The sequence below is a fragment of the Cotesia typhae genome, unplaced genomic scaffold (assembly GCF_013202065.1).
Source record: "Cotesia typhae breed Kobodo isofemale line unplaced genomic scaffold, CoteBio_Ctyphae contig_9, whole genome shotgun sequence".
NCBI lineage: Eukaryota > Metazoa > Arthropoda > Insecta > Hymenoptera > Braconidae > Cotesia > Cotesia typhae.
The window spans coordinates 1,765,170-1,787,881 of NW_027423770.1; the positions used below are offsets into that span (position 1 = coordinate 1,765,170).

Here is a 22,712-nt window from a genome sequence, read left to right on the forward strand (position 1 = left end):
ACAGCACAGATAGTTTTTCGGAATCCGATGAAAGTGACTCTGAATCCAACGTTAATGATCACGTTGAAGTATCAGAAAAAAGTGGTGATGAAGGTATTAGTAGCGATTTTCTGTTATTATTTGTAATGCATTCTTTCTAGAAATTTATTTTCAATTCCATTAATGTTTTCTTCTTTATCGAAAATAACTATAATTATTTATTTCTTTTCAATTATAGATGTGGACATAAATATAACTATTCCAATCAGAAGACGAATTTGGACTCCATCAGAGATATGTGCTTTAAAAGAGCATTTTGCAGAAAAACTGGCTCAGCGCAAATACCCATCGGTTGCAGAAATGAACGCTGTAAGATCAAAAGATCCAAGATTAACAAGTCGAGAAAATCCTGGCATCCGATCATGGTTTAGTAACCTTTATAATAAGAAGATCAAAGAACAATAATACGTGAATAGACTTCTAGCATGACTTGGAATAAATTCTTGAAAGACTGTGGAGTTCTTCGCTTAAATACAAACTAACACAACGAAATAAAAAAGTCTAGAACCAAGAAAATTAATTTCACTTATTTTACGGTTGTTATGTCCAAGGGCGTTTTTAGAGCGGTAGCGTAAACGGTGGAGGTTTGGACTAACAGTTTAAAGAATACGCAACGGAGGTTTTAATTCCGTTGTTGTAATTATTTATGTGGGACGTTTTCGAGATACGAACTTACCACGCCTTCGTTTGAGACTGACGGATTTTTATGTTAGCAGATGTACTTACTCTCTGCAGGAATTTTGGTTGTTACTGTATCCGTGATTCTGGGGCTGCTGTTAGCGCCTTTTCCTGACTTGGGCCCTGTGGTTGGTTCTCGCAGCGGATGGAGTAGGGTGGATTTGGGCTGCTTATATTATGGGCTTCTTATTTTATGGAATGACTTGTTGGAAACTGATTTCACTTTAATTGAGATTTATTTTTATAAACATTAAAACTTACACTTTCACAATTTGAATTTTAAAGAATTTAATTTAATGAATTTTAGTAATTTAAATGAGCTAACGTCCTCCAGTCCCTCGTAGGGTAAAGTGCGCAAATTTAGCTTTTTAGTGGTATTTTATTTAAACTTACTGCCCGGATTCTCGCCTAAGTGCAGAGCAAATTAGAATTCTGAGGTTCCGGTTCTCTAGATATTTAGAACTAATAGCTAATACGTGGCCTGCTGGTTGAACCGAATCTGAACTCGTCTTAAGTGCAGCGCAAATTAAGATGAGTGACTTTTACAGGGCACGGGTCCGTCAATTAAACGCGGAAGTCGAATTAATTGCTCAAAGACCAATACGTGGCCTGCCAGTTGAACCAAGTCTGAACTCGTCCTAAGTGCAGAGCAAATTAAGATGAGTGACTTTTACAAGGCACGGGTCCGTCAACTAAACGCGGAAGTCGAATTACTTGATCAAAGACGAGGCGTTGGCAGTTGATCGCCTTTTTAAATACTCGCGGTGCTGAGATTGCAGAAGTCCCTGCTAGTCAACCAGCAGTCGCGTAGCTTATATTTTATTGTGGCTTTCGCGCATGGAGAAGTCTTCCATCTGCGCGGGTGATTTAAATTTAAAGAAAAATTTTGGGGTGGACATAACACGGTCTTAATTTTATAATAAAATTTCGTAAACTAAAAAAATATCTTTACTTAATTAAATTTTACTAGATTGAATAATTTTTTGCCTTGCTCTCGAACGATGAAAAACTTGAAAATAATTTCCTTGGTAACAGAATTTTTTCCTTAAACGATTTTAATTTTTTTTTTTTTTTCTAGTAAAAGATACGGTAAAAATATGAGCAATTTGATTCAGAAAAATTTATGTAACTTGGACAAACGATAGCTTGCATGTTGGGTTGACCTTGATAAGTTAGAGACGATTAAAAAATCTTTCGGTTTATAGAGAAATTGAACACTGCAAAGATTAAGTTGGAACTCGTAAGTTTAATGTTATTGCGTATTGACAGAATTATATTTTTGTTATCAGTGTTATAGTTTTATCAAATATTATAGAGCTTATATAATATAATTGATTATAAATAAGTTTTTCTTCATTATATAAAAATATCTTACGATATGTTAACGAACGTATCATTCCAAAAGATTTCTAATTCTTATCCTATCAAAAACTATAATCCTGAAATGACAAATAAGTATGAGAAGCTGTATTTTTTCTGCTACCATAACGTGTTATAAATATATAACTTAACAGATAACAGGGAAGACCTTTTCCATTTTCTTCACAAGTCAAATATATTTTTCTTTACTATTATTCTTAAAAATATGTATTATCTCTGTTACATTTACAATAAATATTGATTTCTGATGAATATGACTTAGTAGTAGTTCTTATTAAGCAAAACTAGGTTTAACTGAAATTATAATTCAAAAAATCGTCATCGAATAAGATGCGTAGTGTGACTTGCCAGATAATTCTCAGGTTGATACAATTATTAGATAGATCACATAATCGGGATATTTGTTAAGAAATAAGTTTGTTGACTCAATCTAGATAAACATTTAATTGAATTCTTTAACGTAAACTCTCGATCAATTAAACAATCGAATCCCATACAATGTACTTAGGGAATTATCTGGTATTTTTTTTGGAAAGAATGATTAAATGACTTTTGATTTGAAATCATTAGTTCGAGATTAAGAATTTGAAATTAACACGTTCTCTCAGTCGGTAACTATAAGTTTCTTGCACGATATATCTCTGATTTTAGAGACCTCCGCTGATATATAGTGGAGTTCAAGGACCATTATTTTTATATATATCTGGGTTCAGGGACGATTTGTGAATCAATATACATTCACTATCAGGGTCCTGATTCCAGATGCTTATGTCCACGTGCATAATATTGGTAATATTTTTTCTGAGGAATTTCCTTTTAAATAATTTATACAACATAAATATTGCATATGAACGAAATTGATAAAAATATTTTTTTTCCGGTTTTATAATTTTTATAAGTTTTTTTTCGAATTTCCTAGATAAAGGTCAAAGTATAAAAAGATGCATATTTGGATTCGACAGATAGTTTTCAGGTTGATACAACTATCAGATAGATCACGTAATTGGGATATTTGTTAAAAAATGAGTGTGTTTACTCAATCTAGGTAATCTTATAATTGAATTTTTCATCGCGTAAACTCTCGTAAAATTTTACCACTCGAATCGCAAACAGTGTACTCAGGAAATTATCTAGTATTGTTTAGAAGTGGATAATTGAATGACTTTTAATTTGAAATGATTAGTTCTAAGCTTGAAAATTTGAAATTGATACGTTTTCTCAGTCGGTAATTATTAGTTTCTTGCGCGATATATCTCTGATTTTAGAGACCTCCGCTGATATATAGTGGAGTTCAAGGACCATTATTTTTATATATATCTGGGTTCAGGGACGATTTGTGAATCAATATACATTCACTATCAGGGTCCTGATTCCAGATGCTTATGTCCACGTGCATAATATTGGTAATATTTTTTCTGAGGAATTTCCTTTTAAATAATTTATACAACATAAATATTGCATATGAACGAAATTGATAAAAATATTTTTTTTCCGGTTTTATAATTTTTATAAGTTTTTTTCGAATTTCCTAGATAAAGGTCAAAGTATAAAAAGATGCATATTTGGATTCGACAGATAGTTTTCAGGTTGATACAACTATCAGATAGATCACGTAATTGGGATATTTGTTAAAAAATGAGTGTGTTTACTCAATCTAGGTAATCTTATAATTGAATTTTTCATCGCGTAAACTCTCGTAAAATTTTACCACTCGAATCGCAAACAGTGTACTCAGGAAATTATCTAGTATTGTTTAGAAGTGGATAATTGAATGACTTTTAATTTGAAATGATTAGTTCTAAGCTTGAAAATTTGAAATTGATACGTTTTCTCAGTCGGTAATTATTAGTTTCTTGCGCGATATATATCTGATTTCAGAGACCTTTGCTGATATATAATTAAGTTCGAGGACCATAACATTCATATATATATATCTGGGTTCGGGGACGATTTGTAAATCGAAATATATTCACTATCAGGGACCTGATTCGAGATGGTAATGTCCACGTTCACAAAATTAGCAAGGATTTTACTGAGAAATTACCTTTTAAAAGTTTATATAAAATATACGATACATCTGTACGGAATTGTATTCATTTTTTTACCGGTTTCATATTATTTATAAGTTTTTAGCAAGTTTTCTAGTTATAAGGTCAAAGTGTAAAAAGATGCGTAGTGTGACTTGCCATATAATTCTCAGGTTGATACAATTATTAGATAGATCACATAATCGGGATATTTGTTAAGAAATAAGTGTGTTGACTCAATCTAGATAAACATTCAATTGAATTTTTCAACGTAAACTCTCGATCAATTAAGCAACCGAATCGTATACAATGTACTTAGGGAATTATCTGGTATTGTTTTGGAAAGAATGATTAAATAACTTTTGATTTGAAATGATTAGTTCGAGATTAAAAATTTGAAATTAACACGTTTTCTCAGTCGGTAACTATAAGTTTCTTGCACGATATATTTCTGATTTCAGAGACCTCCGCTGATATATAGTGGAGTTCAAGGACCATTATTTTTATATATATCTGGGTTTAGGGACGATTTGTGAATCAATATACATTCACTATCAGGGCCCTGATTCCAGATGCTTATGTCCACGTGCATAATATTGGTAATATTTTTTCTGAGGAATTTCCTTTCAAATAATTCATACAACATAAATAATGCATATGAACAAAATTGATTAAATTCATAACTTCCTGCTAAGGAAATCGAAGATTTTCAAAAATCGGGAAGTTATTGTTCTCACCCCGTTTTGCAAAAATTGAGTTTTCATCAGATCTCGACGTTTAAAGGTCACAGGAAGCTTCCCTGACTATCCCCGCGAGGTCGTCACTATGTCTATATGTATGTGTGTTTGTTTAAGTATGTCAATCGCTTATAACTTTTGAACGGTTGAACCTATTGCATCGCGGTTGGTGCCATTCGAAAGGGATAGATTTTGAGAAATTTTGAAAAATCTCAAAAAAATTAAAAAAGAAATCACATTTGAAAGTGGTATTTTTGGAATATCTTTTAAACGGTTCGATCGATCAACTTCAAAAACTAAGCCGCCTTTAAGCTTGAAAAATCACGCTGATCGACGCTAATCCGGCCAAAATCAGTTGATTCGTTCGAGAGATAGCGTGAATGAAAGAAAACCGAAAGAAACCGAAAAAAGTGTTTTTATCACTTAACTTCGATGGCCGCTTTCTTTGGAAAAAAATTTTTTTTGCGCATGCGCAGAACGCACATGCGCAAAGGTTCTGCTCATGTAGTTTAGGCGGAAAAATTTAAAAACTTAAAAAAAATTTTTTTTTATTATAGCTTAATTTTTTTGCACTATGTGTCCTGCGCATATAATTTTAGCGCAAAGATTTAAAATCTTCAAAAAAAATTTTCTTTAAAGGTGTAAACCAGGGAAAATAGAGTACTTTATCGTGAAAACAATTATTTTTCTTGCGAAAAGTCCAGCTTGTCTAGCTTGTGACCAAATAAAAATTTTTATTATCTGAAAATTTTAATTTAATAATTAGAAAATATGAAACTTTTTGACCTACCAATAGTCTAGTCAACAAGTGTCTTTTTGGTCGACTTTTTCCGGCAGTCTCCGAAAATTATGATTCAGATGTCATTCGATTCGGAATGGCATCTAGATGATTTCTAAAAAGAATGAAGTTTCGCTTGAAAAAATTGCAAATGTAATAAAGATTTTGAATATTTAAAAAAAGATTCAAAATATGAGGAAATTTCCTGAAATATTTCTCGACTTCCGGAACTGTAGGACCAATATTTATAATTTTTCCAGAGAAATAAAAATACGGCTGAAAAGGGTGCTCTAGCTTGCGTCCCTGATTCAGAAAGATGATTTGAAATGATTACCTTCATGTTAATTGTATATCTATATAGTATTCAAATCCGACACATTTAAATCATTCCAAATCATTTTTAATAATTTCAAATTAGATTTCTTAATCAGGAGTAAACCACATCTACTTTGGAGTACTCATCCGCGAGCTCAAAATATTACATAAATTCTATTTTAGGCTTAAAAATCTCAAAAATGTCATAAGTACAATTTTAAGCGCTCAGGAATGGAATTAGCGGGAAGTTGCACGGATGGCTTTTAGGGTGAACCTTTTTCCTAATTTTTGTTACCGGTTTTATATTTTTTATATTTTAAGCTTTTTTCAAATTTCCTAAATAAAGGTCAAAGTGTGGAAAGATGCATACTTGGGTTCGACAGATTGTTCTCAGGTTGATACAATTATTAGATAGATGACGTAACCAAGATATTTTTTAAGAAATGACTGTGTTGACTCAATCTAGGTGAACATTTAATTTAATCCTTTAACGTAAACTCTCGATTAATTTACCAACCTGAGTCGTAGACAGTGTACTCAGGAAATTAATTTGGTATTGTTTAGGAATGAATGATTGAATGACTTTTGATTTGAAATGATTAGTTCTGAGATTAAGAATTAAAAATTTACACGTTTTCTCAGTCAGTAACTATTAGTTTTTTGCGCGATAAATCTCTGATTTCAGAGACCTCCGCTGATATATAGTTGAATTCGAGGACCATTACTTTTATATATATCTACGTTCGGGGACGAACATCGGTCTTGACAGATAATTCTAACATTGATAAAATTATCAGATAGATGACGTAATCAGGATATTTGTAAAAAATTGAGTGTGTTCACTCAATCTAAATAAACATATAATTGAATCCTCAAACGTAAACTCTTGTAAAATTTTACCTCTCGAATCGTAGACAGTGTACTTAGGAAATTATTTGGTATTGTTTAGAAATAAATTATTGAATGACTTTTTATTTGAAATTATTAGTTTTTAGATTAAGAATTTAAAATCTACCCGTTATCTCAGTCGGTAACGATTATTTTCTTGCACGATATATATCTGATTTCAGAGACCTCCGCTGATATATTATTGAGTTCGAGGACTATTACATTCATATATATATATAGGAGTTTTGGGGCGATTCGTAAATCGATATATATTCACTATCAGGCACTTGATTCTAGATGATAATGTCCACGTGCACAAAATTGGCAACGTTCTTACTGAGAAATTTCCTCTCAAATAATTCATACAATTATTTTTTATTTGTCGATGAGTTTCTCTTATTTCCGCAAATTCAAAAATTTTGATTGTACGATTAAATTTTGTATGATTTTTGGTTTTAAAATATATTTCTATCTTACATTCTTTACGACTAGGACTGTTACTATTTTATCAATTTTCACAACTGAGCCTGTTACTTACTTATTTATTATTTTTTATCAATTTTTTTCAAGTTTTAAATTTCAAAATCCTTTATTCCAAATACAAATGAAATTCAACAACTAAGTTTTTAAATATCACAATTTTTTCTACATTACTTAGGATCTGTATCAAAAAAAAAAAAAAAAAAGGAATGAAATAGCGAAGCATAAAATTTTCTATGAAAACATGAACATTTTATAAAAATTATAATAATTGAACGTCGTAAAATTAGAGATCCATTTTCAAAGAGTTTTTCTTAATGAAAGAAAATCAAATCTTCAAAGAAACAAACAACTTAATTTATCGATAATCTGAGAAAATTCGAAAGAATTTGAGAAAAAATTCTACTGAGTTCAAACCATATCATAAGTTAATAATTTTTAAAATATTTTTAGGAATTACTCTGAAATTGTTCATAATCTTTTGATAAAATAAAAGCTCGTAGATTTTAATTTTTATAAGACTATGTAATGAGACTCGATAAGTCTGAACCGATAATAATCACCTCAATTCACAAGTAAACGGATTTGCCTTAAGTAAATATTGAAGCCCTCAAAGTCCGTATTAAACATATTTTCCTAATTCGGCTTCGGGTACGGTCCTCGAAGCCCGTGATAATCGTGATCGTCTTTGGGTACCGTCCTCGTAGCCGAAAAATGTCCCCGAAGACCGATATATATATATGCGAAATCGTCCTCGTTGACCGTATTAAACATATATATATATATATATATATATATATATATATATATATATATATATATATATATATATATATTGTGACATGAGAAATTTTTCCCATCTATATTTCATTTATAGAGATTATTTTTTTTTGAGTATTATTTAGTCTAGAGTGTTGGCCAGGCTGATGGAATGCTGAGATTCAACGCGCCTGTGTCGCCCCAAGTGGTTTTCGATCAGAATGCAAAGCTCGAGGTAGAAATTAAGCCGAACCGCGCTAAATAAATTAAATTAAGTATGGATGGATGCGTCCGACAAATTACGATGTCATTGAGAGAGTGTGAGAGAGAGAGGGAGTGAATGAGGAAAGCGACCGGGCGAACCCGCAGTTCAGTTCGCCATCAATGACCAGTGAGACATCTGGGAGTGACAACGATCAACGAGGGAAACCCGGAATCGGAATCTACAAACGACAGGACGTTGAAGACCTCCCTGAACCTGGCTGATAAATTGTTTTTAGTATTTTTTTATAAACAAATCGTTTGTTCGTCATTTGTTCTTATTTGTTCGTCAAAAATTATCATTTGTTCGACTATTGTTTATTTATAAAAAATTAAATAAATTTACTCTTATAAGTTGGCGCAACATAAGCTAAATCTAAGTTTTTTTTTATCGATAGCTTTTTTTTTTATTATTTGTTCGATTAATTAAATTATTTGTTCGATCGTTTTTATATTTTTATTTAATATTTTTTTCCTAATTAATTCAAACATTTTTAATAATCTCGACGCATGCGTCAGTTAATTTTGTTACACTATAGTGCTGCCACCGTTAAAATATAGATAGTACGAGGAGCTTAACAAGAATGAAAACAACAAAGAATTAATTATGATAATTACAATAAATGATAACAATTGTTATCGAAAACTTGTCAAAAAAATCATATTTGTTGGTTGTGATAATAACATCAAAAAAAGGATCGAAAAAGGACGTTAAGAATTAGATAACTGTCTTGAACAGTGTCACAATCAGCGAGCTAATGACCATTGCTGCTGCCCAATGAGTTGGTGAAAAAGTTGAAACAGAAAGATCACCAACACTTTATAGTACGCGGAATAATTTCAAGCTTAAGCTTTTTGTTTTTGTAATCAATGATAAGTGAACCATCGCAGTTCCTGAGCTTCAAAACGTTCAAGAACTTTTCTCTTTTGGATGGAAAAAAACGTGACAGATGGAGTATGTCTGCTAAAAAATTGTTCAGGATTGATGATGTATTTTTATTTTTATATTTATAATTATAATGCAGTAGTTGTACATTCATTTATTTATTTATTCAAATAGATATGCAGATCGTTGAAAAAAAAAAAAAACAAGAGCGTTGCAAAGAAAAGAAAAAATCGTCTAGTGGGGTAACAGTTGATTACAGTGCGTCCTTTTTTGCTCAGCTGGATCGTAGCAATCTATCAAAAAATTCGGGCTCCAACTCAAACACTAGTGTCGGTGCAAGTTGGACTCGTGTCGATAAATTTATTCGAAGCGATATACCATAACGTCACTAACAAATGTAAGCAATGGTACTGGCGACAACATTTTTCCGGTATTACCTCCGAAACCTCCGAAACGTAGAATTTTCAAGGGGTCGAGCAACAATATTTCCAGTATGAGCAGAACAAGCACTGAAGGCTCTAACGTAATGTCTAATGGAAACGAATGTCAAAACAACCATTCTGATCCGAGTTACTTGTTTGTGAGGAATACGCTCCAAAATGAAGTAAATACTTATCAGAATCTTCTTTGTCAACTGCAACAACAGGAGAAAGACGAATTTTGCAGCAAAGAAGAGTCGTCGTCACACTACCATCACAATTATAATCAATACTACAATTGAAGTGATTCAAAGCTTTTACAAGTAATTACAAGTAGCAGCTCTTCTGCTAACTCATTAACAAATAAAACAAATTCTAATTGAATTTGTATGATATTTCTAGAACCACGGGAAATAACAACCCAGCTACAATTACCACCAAAAAATGACTGGTTTTTCATAACGCCGGGCAGTAATAATCGCTCGTATCTCGGCACAACACAAAATATTAAATCCGTTAAATTTGCCGAGCCCGGTGCTATTGTTCAAAATAATTATGATACTGGCCTATTGTCCGGCGATCGATTGATTGAGGTCAATGGTATCAATGTTGATAATAAATCACGGGAAAAAATTATTGATCTTATCAAAGGATCGGGAAATAATGATGTCAAGGTAATAATAAATAATAATAATAGTAATAACGATGATAGTGATGACATTTATTCTCTCATAGATAATAATTTATGACATACTATTAAAAATAATGAACCAACACAAAATTTCTTAGTCCGGTAAATTTTTGAAGGCTAAAAGATAAGACAGACCGTATTATATATTATTACTGTGCGATAAATGTTATGCGAGTGTGTTAATTCGTTTAATACGTTATATTTTACGGTGTTGAATGCTGTAAATTAAAAATAATTTTTTGCAATATACATTTATACATCCTCTTTAAAACGTTACAACTCGATGCGTTACCATATGGAGAATATGATATTCAATATTCAAATAACGGTGTAACTCATCTACTTCTACAAAACGTGTACGTAGATGCACTTTTGCTGATATAACCGAAGAAAAGAAGTGAGAAACCTTTACTTAGTGGGTATGGAAGCGCACAACTACCAAGCCTGAATGTATTTAAAATTGAAAGTTTTGGACTAATGGAATAATGAAGTAAATGATAATCACATGATTATATCATTCTAATCAAAATTACACTCCGGTTTTAAATATCAAGTTACAAGTACACTACTGGAAAAAATTAAGGGATCAAAAAAAAATTCCAAATTTTTCGGTAGTTTTCAACAGGCCGTAACTTTGAGAGAAATGGTCGTACAGGAAATAAAAAAAAAGGAAATTGTAGCTCCAAGTGTCTAGTTTTTGGATTAGAACTTCAAAATTTTGTAGCCTCCGCAGTTTCTGAGTAATCGTAGAAAAACCAGCAACAAAAAAATTCTCAAAATTTTTTTAGTTTTTTTTTTTGGTCTACGGGCGTGGAAAAAAATTTTTTTAGCTTAACTACCATAAGGATCGGATACGTTGTTCATTTAGCTTTAATTTCTTTTTTTAAACACCCTGATACGTCCACTCCTCGCTGAGATATCGGTCTTCAAATGGAAAAGGATCTTTTTGTCTTTGATTATCGATATCTCAGCAACCAATGATCGCACAGAAAGTTAAAGGTGGGTTTTAAGAACTTGAATGAATTCCCCTTAACAACTCTCCATTGTTTTCTCGAAAAAAAATTTTTTCTTTCCGTCACATGAATTTGAAAATGCAACAAAAAAAGGGCTTTTAGTGGTTTTTTGGAAAATCAAGCGCTGGATCGAAAATATTGAGGAAACCACTAATGTTAAGTGTGCCTTTTATAGTTCAATATGTCCACAAAAACCCTACAAAGAATCAAATTAATCCAGCGAGCCGTTTTTTTGTTTCACTTGATCGAATTTTTGAAAAAATTAAAGGATCACGTTTTTGCTCTGAAAAGCTCATAATTTTTAAAAATGAGAAAAAATGGTTTTTTCGAGCTTTTTCCACATTTTCGTTCCAAAAGTGCTTAAATTTTCAAAAAAAAAAAAATTCAAAAAAAAAAATTTTCAAAAAAAAATTTTTTCGAAAAAAAAAAAAAAAAAATTTTTTTGGAAAAATTTTTTTAACAAGTTAAGGAAACTCAAAAAACCATCGCCCAATGATTTTTATCACCTTTCCACCCCTGCATTCCTTGATTCTACTGATCTCCTTTTAATTAAATTAATAAAAAAGTTAATACCCCCAATCGAATTTCGATTTTTTCATACGCTTTTCGGAGTTTTTTTTTCTTTTCTTTTTGTGAATCCTTAGCAAATCGCTTCATTCAACAGTTTTTTCAAAACTAATCCCTCTGCGCTAAAAAAATTTTTTTAATTTTTTGGTCAAAATTGAAAATTTCTGACTTGATTCTTAATCATGGTTAGACGACATTTATCGGAGGCGGAAGTCGCTCGGTTAGTGACTCTTATCGACGAAGGTTACACTCAACATGCAGTTGCTATCCGGATGGGTGTAAGTCAATCTATCGTATCTCGAGCTTATACCAGATACCAAGAGACGAATCAATATCATCGTCGCCCCGGACAAGGTCGCCATCGAGTCACTAATGCCCGCGATGATCGAACAATTGTTAGAGAAGTTCGACGACAACCTTTCGTCAATGCGAATATTGTCGCTCGAAACTTCCCCAATCGCAGACAACAGCAACAACAACAGCAACAGCGACGACGGCATCAAGTGCGAAACATTTGCTCTCGAACAATCATCAACCGTCTTCGTGAAACTGGGTTACACGCACGACATCCTAATCGTGTACCCCTGTTGACAGCAAGACATCGTCGAGCTCGTTTAGCGTATGCTTACGATCATCGAAATTGGAACTTGAGGGAATGGACAAATGTTTTATTCACTGATGAGTCTCGTTTTAATCTGTATGGCAACGATCGACGTCCTCTCGTGTGGCGCCGTCGTGGAGAACGTTTTCGCCAGAACTTTGTCCGTCCAGTCGTTGCCTACGGCGGTGGATCAGTTATGGTGTGAGGCGGCGTTTCACGAAATTGGAGAACACCTTTGGTAATTGTACGCGAAATTTTGACAGCTAGACGTTAGATCGACCAAATTTTAAGGCCCATTGTTCTGCGCAGACGACAACATCTGAGGTCGTTCATATTGATGCAAGATAATGCACGTCCACACACAGCCAACATTACCCGGCGCTTCTTTGAGCGGCATGACATCACATTGTTGCGACACCCAGCAATGAGTCCAGATCTCAACCCCATAGAGCACGTTTGGGACATAATGGGCCGTCGGTTGCGCAGAGAGTATCCAAATTTTCAGAACTTAGCTGCTTTGGAGCGCGCGCTTCAGCACATTTGGAATACCATTCCGCAGCCTCAAATTACCGTCTGCATAAACATGGCTGAACGTTTGAGAGCCGTTATTGAAAACAGGGGTGGTAATACCCGGTATTGAACCAACAAAAACCTTCAGAGAATGAGTTTGGAGTCATTAAATACGGTGGAACTGACGAGCCACCGGGTCTCAATTCTCCTGAAATACACACACACACACACACACACACACACACACACACACACACACACACACACACACACACACACACACACACACACACACACACACACACACACACACACACACACACACACACACACACACACACACACACACACACACACACACACACACACACACACACACACACACACACACACACACACACACACACACACACACACACACACACACACACACACACACACACACAGAAGCGTAAATCCGACCGCGCGACCTCCACGTGGTATGCTTTGGATAACGCTAATGCCGGCGGTAATTGTTTTCTTAAACTTTTCAAGAGAAAAAATTTCAAAAAAATTTTTTTTTTTTTTTTTTTTTTTTTTCAATTTAAGCACTTTCTGGAACAAAAATGTGGAAAAAGCTCGAAAAAACAATTTTTTTCTCATTTTTAAAAATTATGAGCTTTTCAGAGCAAAAAACGTGATCCTTTAATTTTTTCAAAAATTCGATCAAGTGAAACAAAAAAACGGCTGGCTGGATTAATTTGATTCTTTGTAGGGTTTTTGTGGACATATTGAATTGTAAAAGGCACACTTAACATTAGTGGTTTCTTCAATATTTTCGATCCAGCGCTTGATTTTCCAAAAAACCACTAAAAGCCCTTTTTTTGTTGCATTTTCAAATTCATGTGACGGAAAGAAAAAATTTTTTTTCGAAAAAACAATGGACAGTTGTTAAGGGGAATTCATTCAAGTTCTTGAAACCCACCTTTAACTTTCTGTGCGATCATTGGTTGCTGAGATATCGATAATCAAAGACAAAAAGATCCTTTTCCATTTGAAGACCGATATCTCAGCGAGAGTGGACGTATCAAGGTGTTTAAAAAAGAAATTAAAGCTAAATGAACAACGTATCCGATCCGTATGGTGGTTAAGCTAAAAAAATTTTTCCACGCCCGTAGACCAAAAAAAAACTAAAAAAATTTTGAGAATTTTTTTGTTGCTGGTTTTTCTACGATTACTCAGAAACTGCGGAGGCTACAAAATTTTGAAGTTCTAATCCAAAAACTAGACACTTGGAGCTACAATTTCCTTTTTTTTTATTTCCTGTACGACCATTTCTCTCAAAGTTACGGCCTGTTGAAAACTACCGAAAAATTTGGAATTTTTTTTTGATCCCTTAATTTTTTTCAGTAGTGTATTTCTAGATTATTTCGTTAATAACGGTTGGTTTACATACAAATTACTAAATCACAGAATTGAAATTTTTGACTATTCAATAGAAGATCAACGAGATAAATTATGTTTTATTTCACCAAATTCTCAAAGATTATCAGGTGGTGCCTGTCAGTTGTGGAGTTTTTTACGGTTACTGCCATTATTATTACACGATCACATCGACGACATTGACGATGATGTTTGGATAAGTGTTTTATTACTCTCAGAAATCATTGAAATAGTTTGTGCTTCAGCAATACACAAGTTATTTGTAACTTATTTAGATTCTTTAATTCGCGATTATATTTACTTACGAAAATCATTATTTACTCAGTCTCTTCGTCCTAAACACCATTATTTGTTACATTACCCTTCACTCATATTAATGTTTGGACCGTTGATGAAATCATGGACACTTCGTTTTGAAAGCAAACATTGCTTTTTTAAACGTTATATCAGAATTTCACGCAATTTCATCAATGTTACTAAGTCACTTAGCATAAAACATGAATTATATCAATGTTTTGTCCGTCTGGGAGGAGAAATCATTACTGATCTTGAATTAAAAAATACTGGAAAATTTAATTTAAATTTATATAATGACATGATTAAAGAAACATTATCAACTAAACAATTCCATCCAGATACTGTCGAATGTAATGAAATAATAAAAAATGGTGTTTCGTATCGTAATGGCGATGGGCTTTTTATTTCACGAGAAGCATACCAGTTGAATGTCCTAGTAGGAAAAATTTGTAAAATTTTAATTGATGATAATAAGGTTTACTTTATATTAGAAGTCTTGCGTACTAAATTTATTCCGTTTTTAAGAGTATATAAGCTAGAAAATTTGATTAAGTACGAATGTATATCATTTGATGAACTTATTAGTTTTGAAAAACTACACATCTATAGAATACATTCAATGTTATGCGTTAAACCAAAATATGCAATTGTTGAATATGCCTTGTAATTCTCATGATACAATGTTTTATTAGTATATTGTTATTACGAATTTTTTTTATTCAATTTCATTTTCTATGTATTATTAATAGATATTAATTATTATCGTTATGTTTTGAATGTTCTATGAAGTAATGAAATTCTTATAAAATTGGAGTACGCAATGCCTGTATTGTTAACAGTCAATATAAAATCATATATATGAAAAATGTATCATAAAAAAAATTGTATTGAGTGTAAATATGAAATCTTAGTATTTGCATAAACATATTTTATTCACAATATTTGTATATAACTATAAAAAATCTCTAAATTATTATAAAACTGATCGATAGTAAAAAACCACGATGACCATCTTTAAAGTCTCTCGGCATGATAATCCATCATTAAAAAAACTTGTCAACGCTGAAACTATTGCTGAACTTATTGAAGCTGCAAAAGTGAAATTATCATTTACAGAAAATACATACAAGGTACGTTACTTAATTTTTTATTCTGATATATTACAACCATTTTTACGAATTTTGTAACATAATTCTCTAACTTCAACAGATATACATGGAGGATTTCACAGAAATTGATGATGACGAAATTTTGCAGGAATTATCATCAAATAGCAAACAATTGTTATTAACTGTTGTTCCAGAAGACATTGAGTGGAACAATGATACAATTTCTGCCAAAAATACTTCAACTTTGTCAAATACACAAGCTGGGTCAGAAGGTGAAAATCAAATTTTAATTGAAATTATTAATTACTTAATCTGATCAATATTAAAAAATTCCATCTTATAAAACTAATTCTACAAATTTTATTAAATCTCTAGTACACGGAAAGAAAATGTTTATAAAAATTACCGCGAAACTACAGTCAACGTGGGACATTTTGCAGGCTTTGATTTTATGACAATTAAATATAAAGTATAAAAATTACGAATAAATTGATAAATTTTCTAGCAAGTTGTCATTAGAATTACCGGAAACTTTGATAATATTTACACTAACAAAAAATTAATCTTGATTCGCGAGTAAGAATCTTGAATCAAAAATATCATTTTAAAGAAAAAAAAATTTCTTAAATCAAGAAGAAAATTCTTGAGTTAAAATAAATTTTTTTGATCCAAGAATAATATCTTGACTCACGAATTTTTCCTTTCGAGTTAAGAAATTTTTGTTTTCTTTAAAATGATATTCTTGGTTCAAGATTCTTACTCTTAAATAATGAATAATTTTTTGTCAGTGTATTAAAAAAAACTGTAATATTTATGAGACATGACAGTATCATTGTATTCAATGATTACTGCAATTCTACGATAATTATAAGTGAATTTTTTTTTCCTTGTACTTAGATTCAATAATTTTCATTGAAAACCAATATTATTCTTAATAGTTATATCTTGAATTGAAAAGATCATAATTATACTGCAAAATCTTGAGCTACAAAATTATTGTAAAAAAACTAATTGTTTTTAATATGAAAAAAAAAAAAAAAAAAATTAAAAGTAAGCATACATAAAATTTGATTGAAAGTAATACCTTTAAAATAAGAAATTTTATTGAAATTAAATGGTTTTTCTTAACCTAAAACAATTAGTTGATTCAAAATATTTTTTTTTAATTAAAACATTTCCTCTTGAGTCGAAGCATAAATTCTTTTTGTCAATTTATAATATAAATTACAGAAAAACCTGGGACTAGTACTCAGCCATGTCAATCATCACGTCAAAGTTCTGACATAGATAATATTTTTGAGAATTTACCGTCATCTGTGCAGAAATTTTTGCGTGCTAAGAAATTCCTAGATTATGATAAAAAAAAAGCAATTGTTCATGTAGTTCAAGAGTACATGATAAATGATCTACATAACACGACTCGCGGCGTAGCAATAAACATTGGGAAAAAAATAGTCAACGCATACCCAGACTCTTTTACACTTGAAAAATTAACTTCAGATGCAGCTGGTGCAAGTCTGGGTCAAAGAATCTATGACAGAATTAATTATGTCAAGCAAGACCAAAATAACACTGAACGGTCACAACCATGTAGCTTACAAGACCTTGATGAGCCAGTAAAGAAACCTAAAGCTCAGGACGAGTATGGTTGCGTCGCGTATATGCCTGAATTACCACAAACTGAAAATTGGGAATCGCAGGAGGAGAAGAGATTGAAGCTAATCGAATATTATAAGTCATCCAAACCCGTCGAAGATATTTTAGAGTTATTATCTGAAACCTATTATTTACAACGAAAAAATATTAATAGAGAAAAAAGAGACTTGAGTTAATTTTTTATTGATTGGCCATATTTAACTCATTACAAAGCAGTTATTGCCCACGCAAATCAACTTCTAGGTAAAGACTGTTTAGAGATATGGAAAAAGTCGTTAAATGATGAGTACATACCAATCAATTGCTGTTTACGAAATAAAGAAATAGTTCAGGCTGAAAAATTAAAAAAAAAAATAAAGGTGTTGGTGTTCCTGACAATCTGAAATATGTTCGTCAGCAGCTAAGAAAAGCAAAAGAGTATTGCGACACTTTGAAAAATAGAGTAGCTTACCAAAATATACTCTTTGATTTTATTTGTAAATTCATGGGAGATAAAGAAAAATTAGAATTTCTATATGTGCTGATAAGAGTAAGTTACTTTTATTCATTACCCAGTTTTTTATAATACTCAATAAAATAAATTTTGCATTTTAATTTCTTTAGGAAGACGCAAGCGATGAAGAAACAATAGATTTAGTCCAAGTTCCAAATCCAGTGCTCACGATAAGAGGTTTGTAGTAATTATTAATCATATTATATGTAAAATTAATCTGATAATTAATTTTGAGTATCGTAATTGTTGTTATCAGGACAGGATATACATGACTCTTCTTGCAAATATCATGTTGTAATAGAAAAAAAAATTATTGTTAATGTCCGATCATTTCTGGATGGAATATTGATCACATTTTTATTATATTTCATCTTCGGGTACGTGTATCCACCAGAAATTAAGGGCACACTGGAAGTTATTCAGAGGTTTGTAAAAATTATAAAAAAAAAAAATATTTAGCAATTAACAATATTTTTTTTTATTGTCATTTTTACTTTTCAGATTGTTTTTAAAAATTAACCCTCCTCGAGGGACTAAGCGGGGAGGAAAACGTAAGGCTGTGATTCAACATCCAAAATATACAGCTTTCATCGAACATGTAAATGGATTCAAAAACGAAGAAATTGGCGACCTCTGATATATATCTTAATTAAAAATTATTAGATTAATACTGTCAATTACTTTCTTTACATGAATCTTGTGAGTTAGATTATCATTTTAATTTCATTCATTTTTTTTCTTTATAATATCAAGCAATTACAATATAAATATGCCTAAATTCGTTTTTAAAATAAAAGGTAAAAAACTATAATGCTAAAATTTAAAAAAAACCGTGTTGATCAACTATTATCAATTTCTATAATAAAAACCTGTTCCCTGTAGAAAATAAACTGTGTATAAAAAAAATCGTATAAAATGTACAGATACTATTTAGTAATATATAAGTATCATCGCTCTCTAAGTAAGTTATTTTGTTTTCTTATCACAATTAACAAATCTCAAATAAATTAAAATTTTTTATGCATAAATTAAACTTTTCAATAAATTTACAAATTCATTTCTACTATTTTACAAAAATAACCGATTACAGGTAGTTTGATGAAATTAATCCGTATAATTTTTAAATTGCTAAACAATTTCATTTCAAATCGTAAAGAAATTCAATCGAATAGTTATATTAAAATATAAAAAACTTTGGAAAATTTATTTGGCATAATAATTTGTAATTTCATAAACATATCAAGTAATTTCAAAAAAACATTTTTTTTAAATTACAAAACTTACGTCCTAATATACCTAAGCAATAGATTTAGATATGCTTAGAAAATTTTCATCATGTGTCTTGTAATTTTACGCAGAATTTAATTAAAAATTATTTGTAAAATTAAAATGTGTAACTGTAATAATACAACAATTTTCAAGGGTAAAATGTATTGTATAATTAAAAAATATCAATGGTAATAATGCTACACACGCACTGCTTGTAGGTTTACTAAATTAGCGTCTGCAGTATTGTAATTTTACAATACATTTTCTCTCTGAAATGATTGGTATTATCAATATTATGTGCTTCAATTTTACAAAAAAATTTTAATTACATTGATATGTAAAATTAAAATACAAGATTCATAACTTTTACAATACATTGTCTCTTTGAGATTCTTTGCATTAACAAAGACAGGCATTATAATTTTACAAATAATTTTTTTTTCTATTGATCAGTAAAATTACAATGATTGAGATGTAACATTTACGAATTTTAGTTAGTAATTGTTCGGTCATATCAGTGCATTTGTGTTGTAATTTTCCAAAACAGAAATGATAAAAATTTTTTGAAGAATTACAACACCCGTTTTATAAAATTACAAAACTGTTTTGCCAATATACTTCCAACTCATTCCTTGTAAAATTACCATGGAAATTTTTAACAGTGTATACCCTGATAGCCACTTTACCAGAAATTTAACGGCAACTTGTATTGACAATTTTTCCGAAATCTACTGCCGGTGTTCAACAACAATTTGTCCTCAAAAGTTGGAAAGTAAAGTTTACGGTATATTATCGGTCAAATTTAAAATAATTTTGTTACTGCAAAAAAAGATGGCGTTTATGCATTTTTATCATAAAAAAAGATAAGTTAGCGACAGTTTCAACAGTTAAAGTAACACTCTTGATTATTGATGCATGAAAGTAAACATTAATTCAACCAGATGGCATTATTTGTTCAAAAATCAATCATTCTATATATACGCATATATACACACACACATATGTATATACACATATATACACATATATATACATACATACATAATTGTATAAATGTGACTAAATTATTACAATTAATGATTAAATTAAAAAAAAAAAAAGTAATTATTACAAACATATTTATTTTTGAATTTCTTGGTTTTACATCATGACATAACATACAATAAAATAAACATAAAATAATTTATAATATTTTAAATTATCTAAAACATTAAACTAGGAATATTTTTTAATATCTATATTAATCTTCAGTAATATTCATTTCACCATCATATGGTCCATCGTAAAATTCTTGTTGAATACCACTTTTTTTACTTTTTCCAGAATTTTTTATTTTTTTTTCTCGCGACTTCTCGCGAGCTTTAACTCTTGCAGAAGCGGCTTTAAGAGCTTGCTGAATAGCTTTTTGGTATAAAAAAATGGTGAGACTAGGATACATTAATTTTAACGAGTCTGAAAAAATACAGTATATAAAATATTAGAAATTGCAAAACTTTATTTTAATATAAGCTGTGATATTAAAAAACAAATATGATCTAAATACTCACTATAAAGTGCGTGATCTACCCGAGTTTGCCCAATAACAAATTTGCCTTCTCTTGGCTGGATATACACAAGTTTGGCAACGAAATCGTCAGTAAATAATCGATCTTTACTTAAAATAAATCGAAGACTAGCACTTAGCGACTCTCCTCCACGATAATTATTTAAATAGTCAATCTGCAATAAATTAACTTAAATTAATTTTCAATTTTTATCTAATTTTCTAAAATTACTTCTATTATATAAATTTTCTTACCAATTGCTGATGAGCGTTCTCATCCATGTCTTTTAAATTTTCATCTTCCTTCATATTTTTAAAGTGAATAAAATTGGGTCTAAGCCCCATAAATCTAGGTATTGGCGGATTGGCAGCTAACTGTATACCTACGTCAAGTTGGCTGTAATTATGAAGAAAATACTGTTTAGTAATCGATAAATATTTGTCTCGTAATTCAAAAAGATTACAAATATTGCGCTAAAGTTTACACTCTCATTTAAAATTAAAAAATAAAAAAATATTCGGAACCGACAATAAAATATGTAAATAGTATAAAACTGATTTTTTCGATAACGTAGAACGTTTTCGATGTTTCCTCAAGCGGTTTAAGCTAAAAATTAAATTAATAAGTAACGAAATACAGATACGTACTTAACTTTATCCTTCAATAATTCTCCATTATTCTCGATTTTGCTAAAACAGAAAAAAAAATCCAAATAACGTTTGAAATACATCCACATTATTTATGTTTTAATTTTATTGATTACCAAAATATGTAACATTTACTTCAATCTAGCATTCTGCTGTTCTATTCGATCATCTATTGTACTTAACATACGAATAATTTCATTACCCTCTACAGTCTTAACTGTTAGTATCTTTGTATTATTTATTACGGGTTTTTTTGGCTGAGGGGGATGTAAGGGGGACAAAATTACTTTTTTGTTAAGCAGCTTAAGTGACGACGTTGGTGTTGATGGTCTATTAATACAAGAGCTTGCAGCAGCACTAATATTCACAGTTCGAGAGCTTGTTGACTGCTGTGAATCGTTGTCTTCAGAATCACTCAATTGCTGTAAGAATTTTTTTCTTCATTAATTTAAGTACAATATTGCACTTCATTAATATAACAAACAAGTCCCAATATAACTTTTAGATTATTCTACATTAACAAAGTTCATTATATTTAAAAGCACAATTAAATACAGAAGTAAAATATGTTAGCATGCAACACTTAAAATAGCAAAATAATTTAATTAAAACTAATGTAATCGTACGTACACCACTATTGCAAAACAAAACAAGTAAGAAAACAGTCATGAAAAAAAATTTAATCGCCATTTCCCTAACCCTATAAAAATCACTTCAATCTTATTAGCATTCCAAAACAATTCAATACTTATACATTACCTGAATTACGGTTTTATTGCAGCGATAGTTACAAAATCAAATATTTATTAATAAACATTGATTATTATAAGAACCTTGATTGAAAAAAAAAAAAAGTATTGAATCCCAGTAAACTGTTTATATACATAGATATACAATTTGCCGGTGTTCAATGCTTTTTAGTATTTAGTTGTTCACAAAGTAATATAATTCAATAACATTGAATATCATTTGTTGGGACAAAATTTAAACACATTTAGCTATTAAAATAATTATGTGAAAAAATACTTACCAACTTAGAATTCATCGCGAATAATAAAATTAAAATAATAAAATAATAACTGAAGATTCAGCGAATGATGTCGAATATTTTTGCTTGCAAATTAACGTCTTGAACTGGCCTGAAGTTGTGACAAGTGACAATAGTGCGTATAATACTCTGAGCATGCGCGGATAATTATACCCCACAACGCTCTACCCATAGTCCACACAACGATACGCTACCATG

At 30.8% G+C, this 22,712-nt stretch overlaps 3 protein-coding genes across 7 annotated transcripts in view; 2 read left to right on the top strand and 1 right to left on the bottom strand.

The window, feature by feature from the left end:
* LOC141533484 (uncharacterized) overlaps positions 1-17,701 on the top strand; it is a 60,745-nt gene extending 43,044 nt beyond the window's left edge. Inside the window, exons 1-4 of one of the 3 annotated variants that reach the window (XM_074252400.1) lie at positions 10,280-10,321; positions 15,741-15,878; positions 15,958-16,129; positions 17,088-17,701. In XM_074252400.1, coding sequence (XP_074108501.1) covers positions 15,753-15,878; positions 15,958-16,129; positions 17,088-17,689 — 900 coding nt within the window. In that variant the 5' untranslated portion in view covers positions 10,280-10,321; positions 15,741-15,752 and the 3' untranslated portion in view covers positions 17,690-17,701. Of the gene's footprint in view, positions 1-10,279; positions 10,322-15,110; positions 15,879-15,957; positions 16,130-17,087 lie in introns of those variants that run through there. The other 2 variants (XM_074252399.1, XM_074252398.1) reach the window with 2 other exon arrangements.
* Positions 17,702-17,907: 206 nt separating this feature from the next.
* Positions 17,908-18,878, top strand: LOC141533495 (uncharacterized). Its single transcript, XM_074252418.1, has 4 exons — positions 17,908-18,042; positions 18,117-18,183; positions 18,263-18,431; positions 18,508-18,878. The coding sequence occupies exons 1-4, from the start codon at positions 17,998-18,000 to the stop codon at positions 18,641-18,643; spliced, it is 417 nt and encodes a 138-aa protein (XP_074108519.1). The 5' UTR covers positions 17,908-17,997; the 3' UTR covers positions 18,644-18,878.
* Positions 18,879-20,383: 1,505 nt separating this feature from the next.
* On the bottom strand, positions 20,384-22,640 carry LOC141533514 (uncharacterized). Of its 3 annotated transcripts, none has more exons than XM_074252432.1 (7): positions 22,497-22,616; positions 22,097-22,225; positions 21,602-21,888; positions 21,467-21,508; positions 21,074-21,215; positions 20,823-20,994; positions 20,384-20,727 (listed from the first exon to the last, which is right to left on the bottom strand). In XM_074252432.1, exons 2-7 carry the CDS (start codon positions 22,154-22,156, stop codon positions 20,516-20,518), a joined length of 915 nt encoding a protein of 304 aa, XP_074108533.1. In that variant the 5' UTR covers positions 22,157-22,225; positions 22,497-22,616; the 3' UTR covers positions 20,384-20,515. The 3 variants fall into 3 exon arrangements, with proteins under 3 accessions (XP_074108533.1, XP_074108534.1, XP_074108536.1); XM_074252433.1 differs by having other exon boundaries at positions 22,097-22,166; positions 22,497-22,521; XM_074252435.1 differs by lacking the exon at positions 22,097-22,225 and having other exon boundaries at positions 22,497-22,640.
* Positions 22,641-22,712: the final 72 nt, after the last annotated feature.

Bases quoted from the DNA above. Each gene is read 5' to 3' on its own strand.
- LOC141533495 (XM_074252418.1), top strand. From the start codon at position 17,998: ATGGGAGATAAAGAAAAATTAGAATTTCTATATGTGCTGATAAGA. The intron at 18,043-18,116 runs GTAAGTTACTTT...TAATTTCTTTAG, and splicing joins TTCTATATGTGCTGATAAGA to GAAGACGCAAGCGATGAAGA. The intron at 18,184-18,262 runs GTTTGTAGTAAT...TGTTGTTATCAG, and splicing joins TCCAGTGCTCACGATAAGAG to GACAGGATATACATGACTCT.
- LOC141533514 (XM_074252432.1), bottom strand. From the start codon at position 22,156: ATGGCGATTAAATTTTTTTTCATGACTGTTTTCTTACTTGTTTTGTTT. The intron at 21,216-21,466 runs GTACGTATCTGT...TCATAATTACAG, and splicing joins TTATTGAAGGATAAAGTTAA to CCAACTTGACGTAGGTATAC. The intron at 20,995-21,073 runs GTAAGAAAATTT...AATTTATTGCAG, and splicing joins AGAACGCTCATCAGCAATTG to ATTGACTATTTAAATAATTA.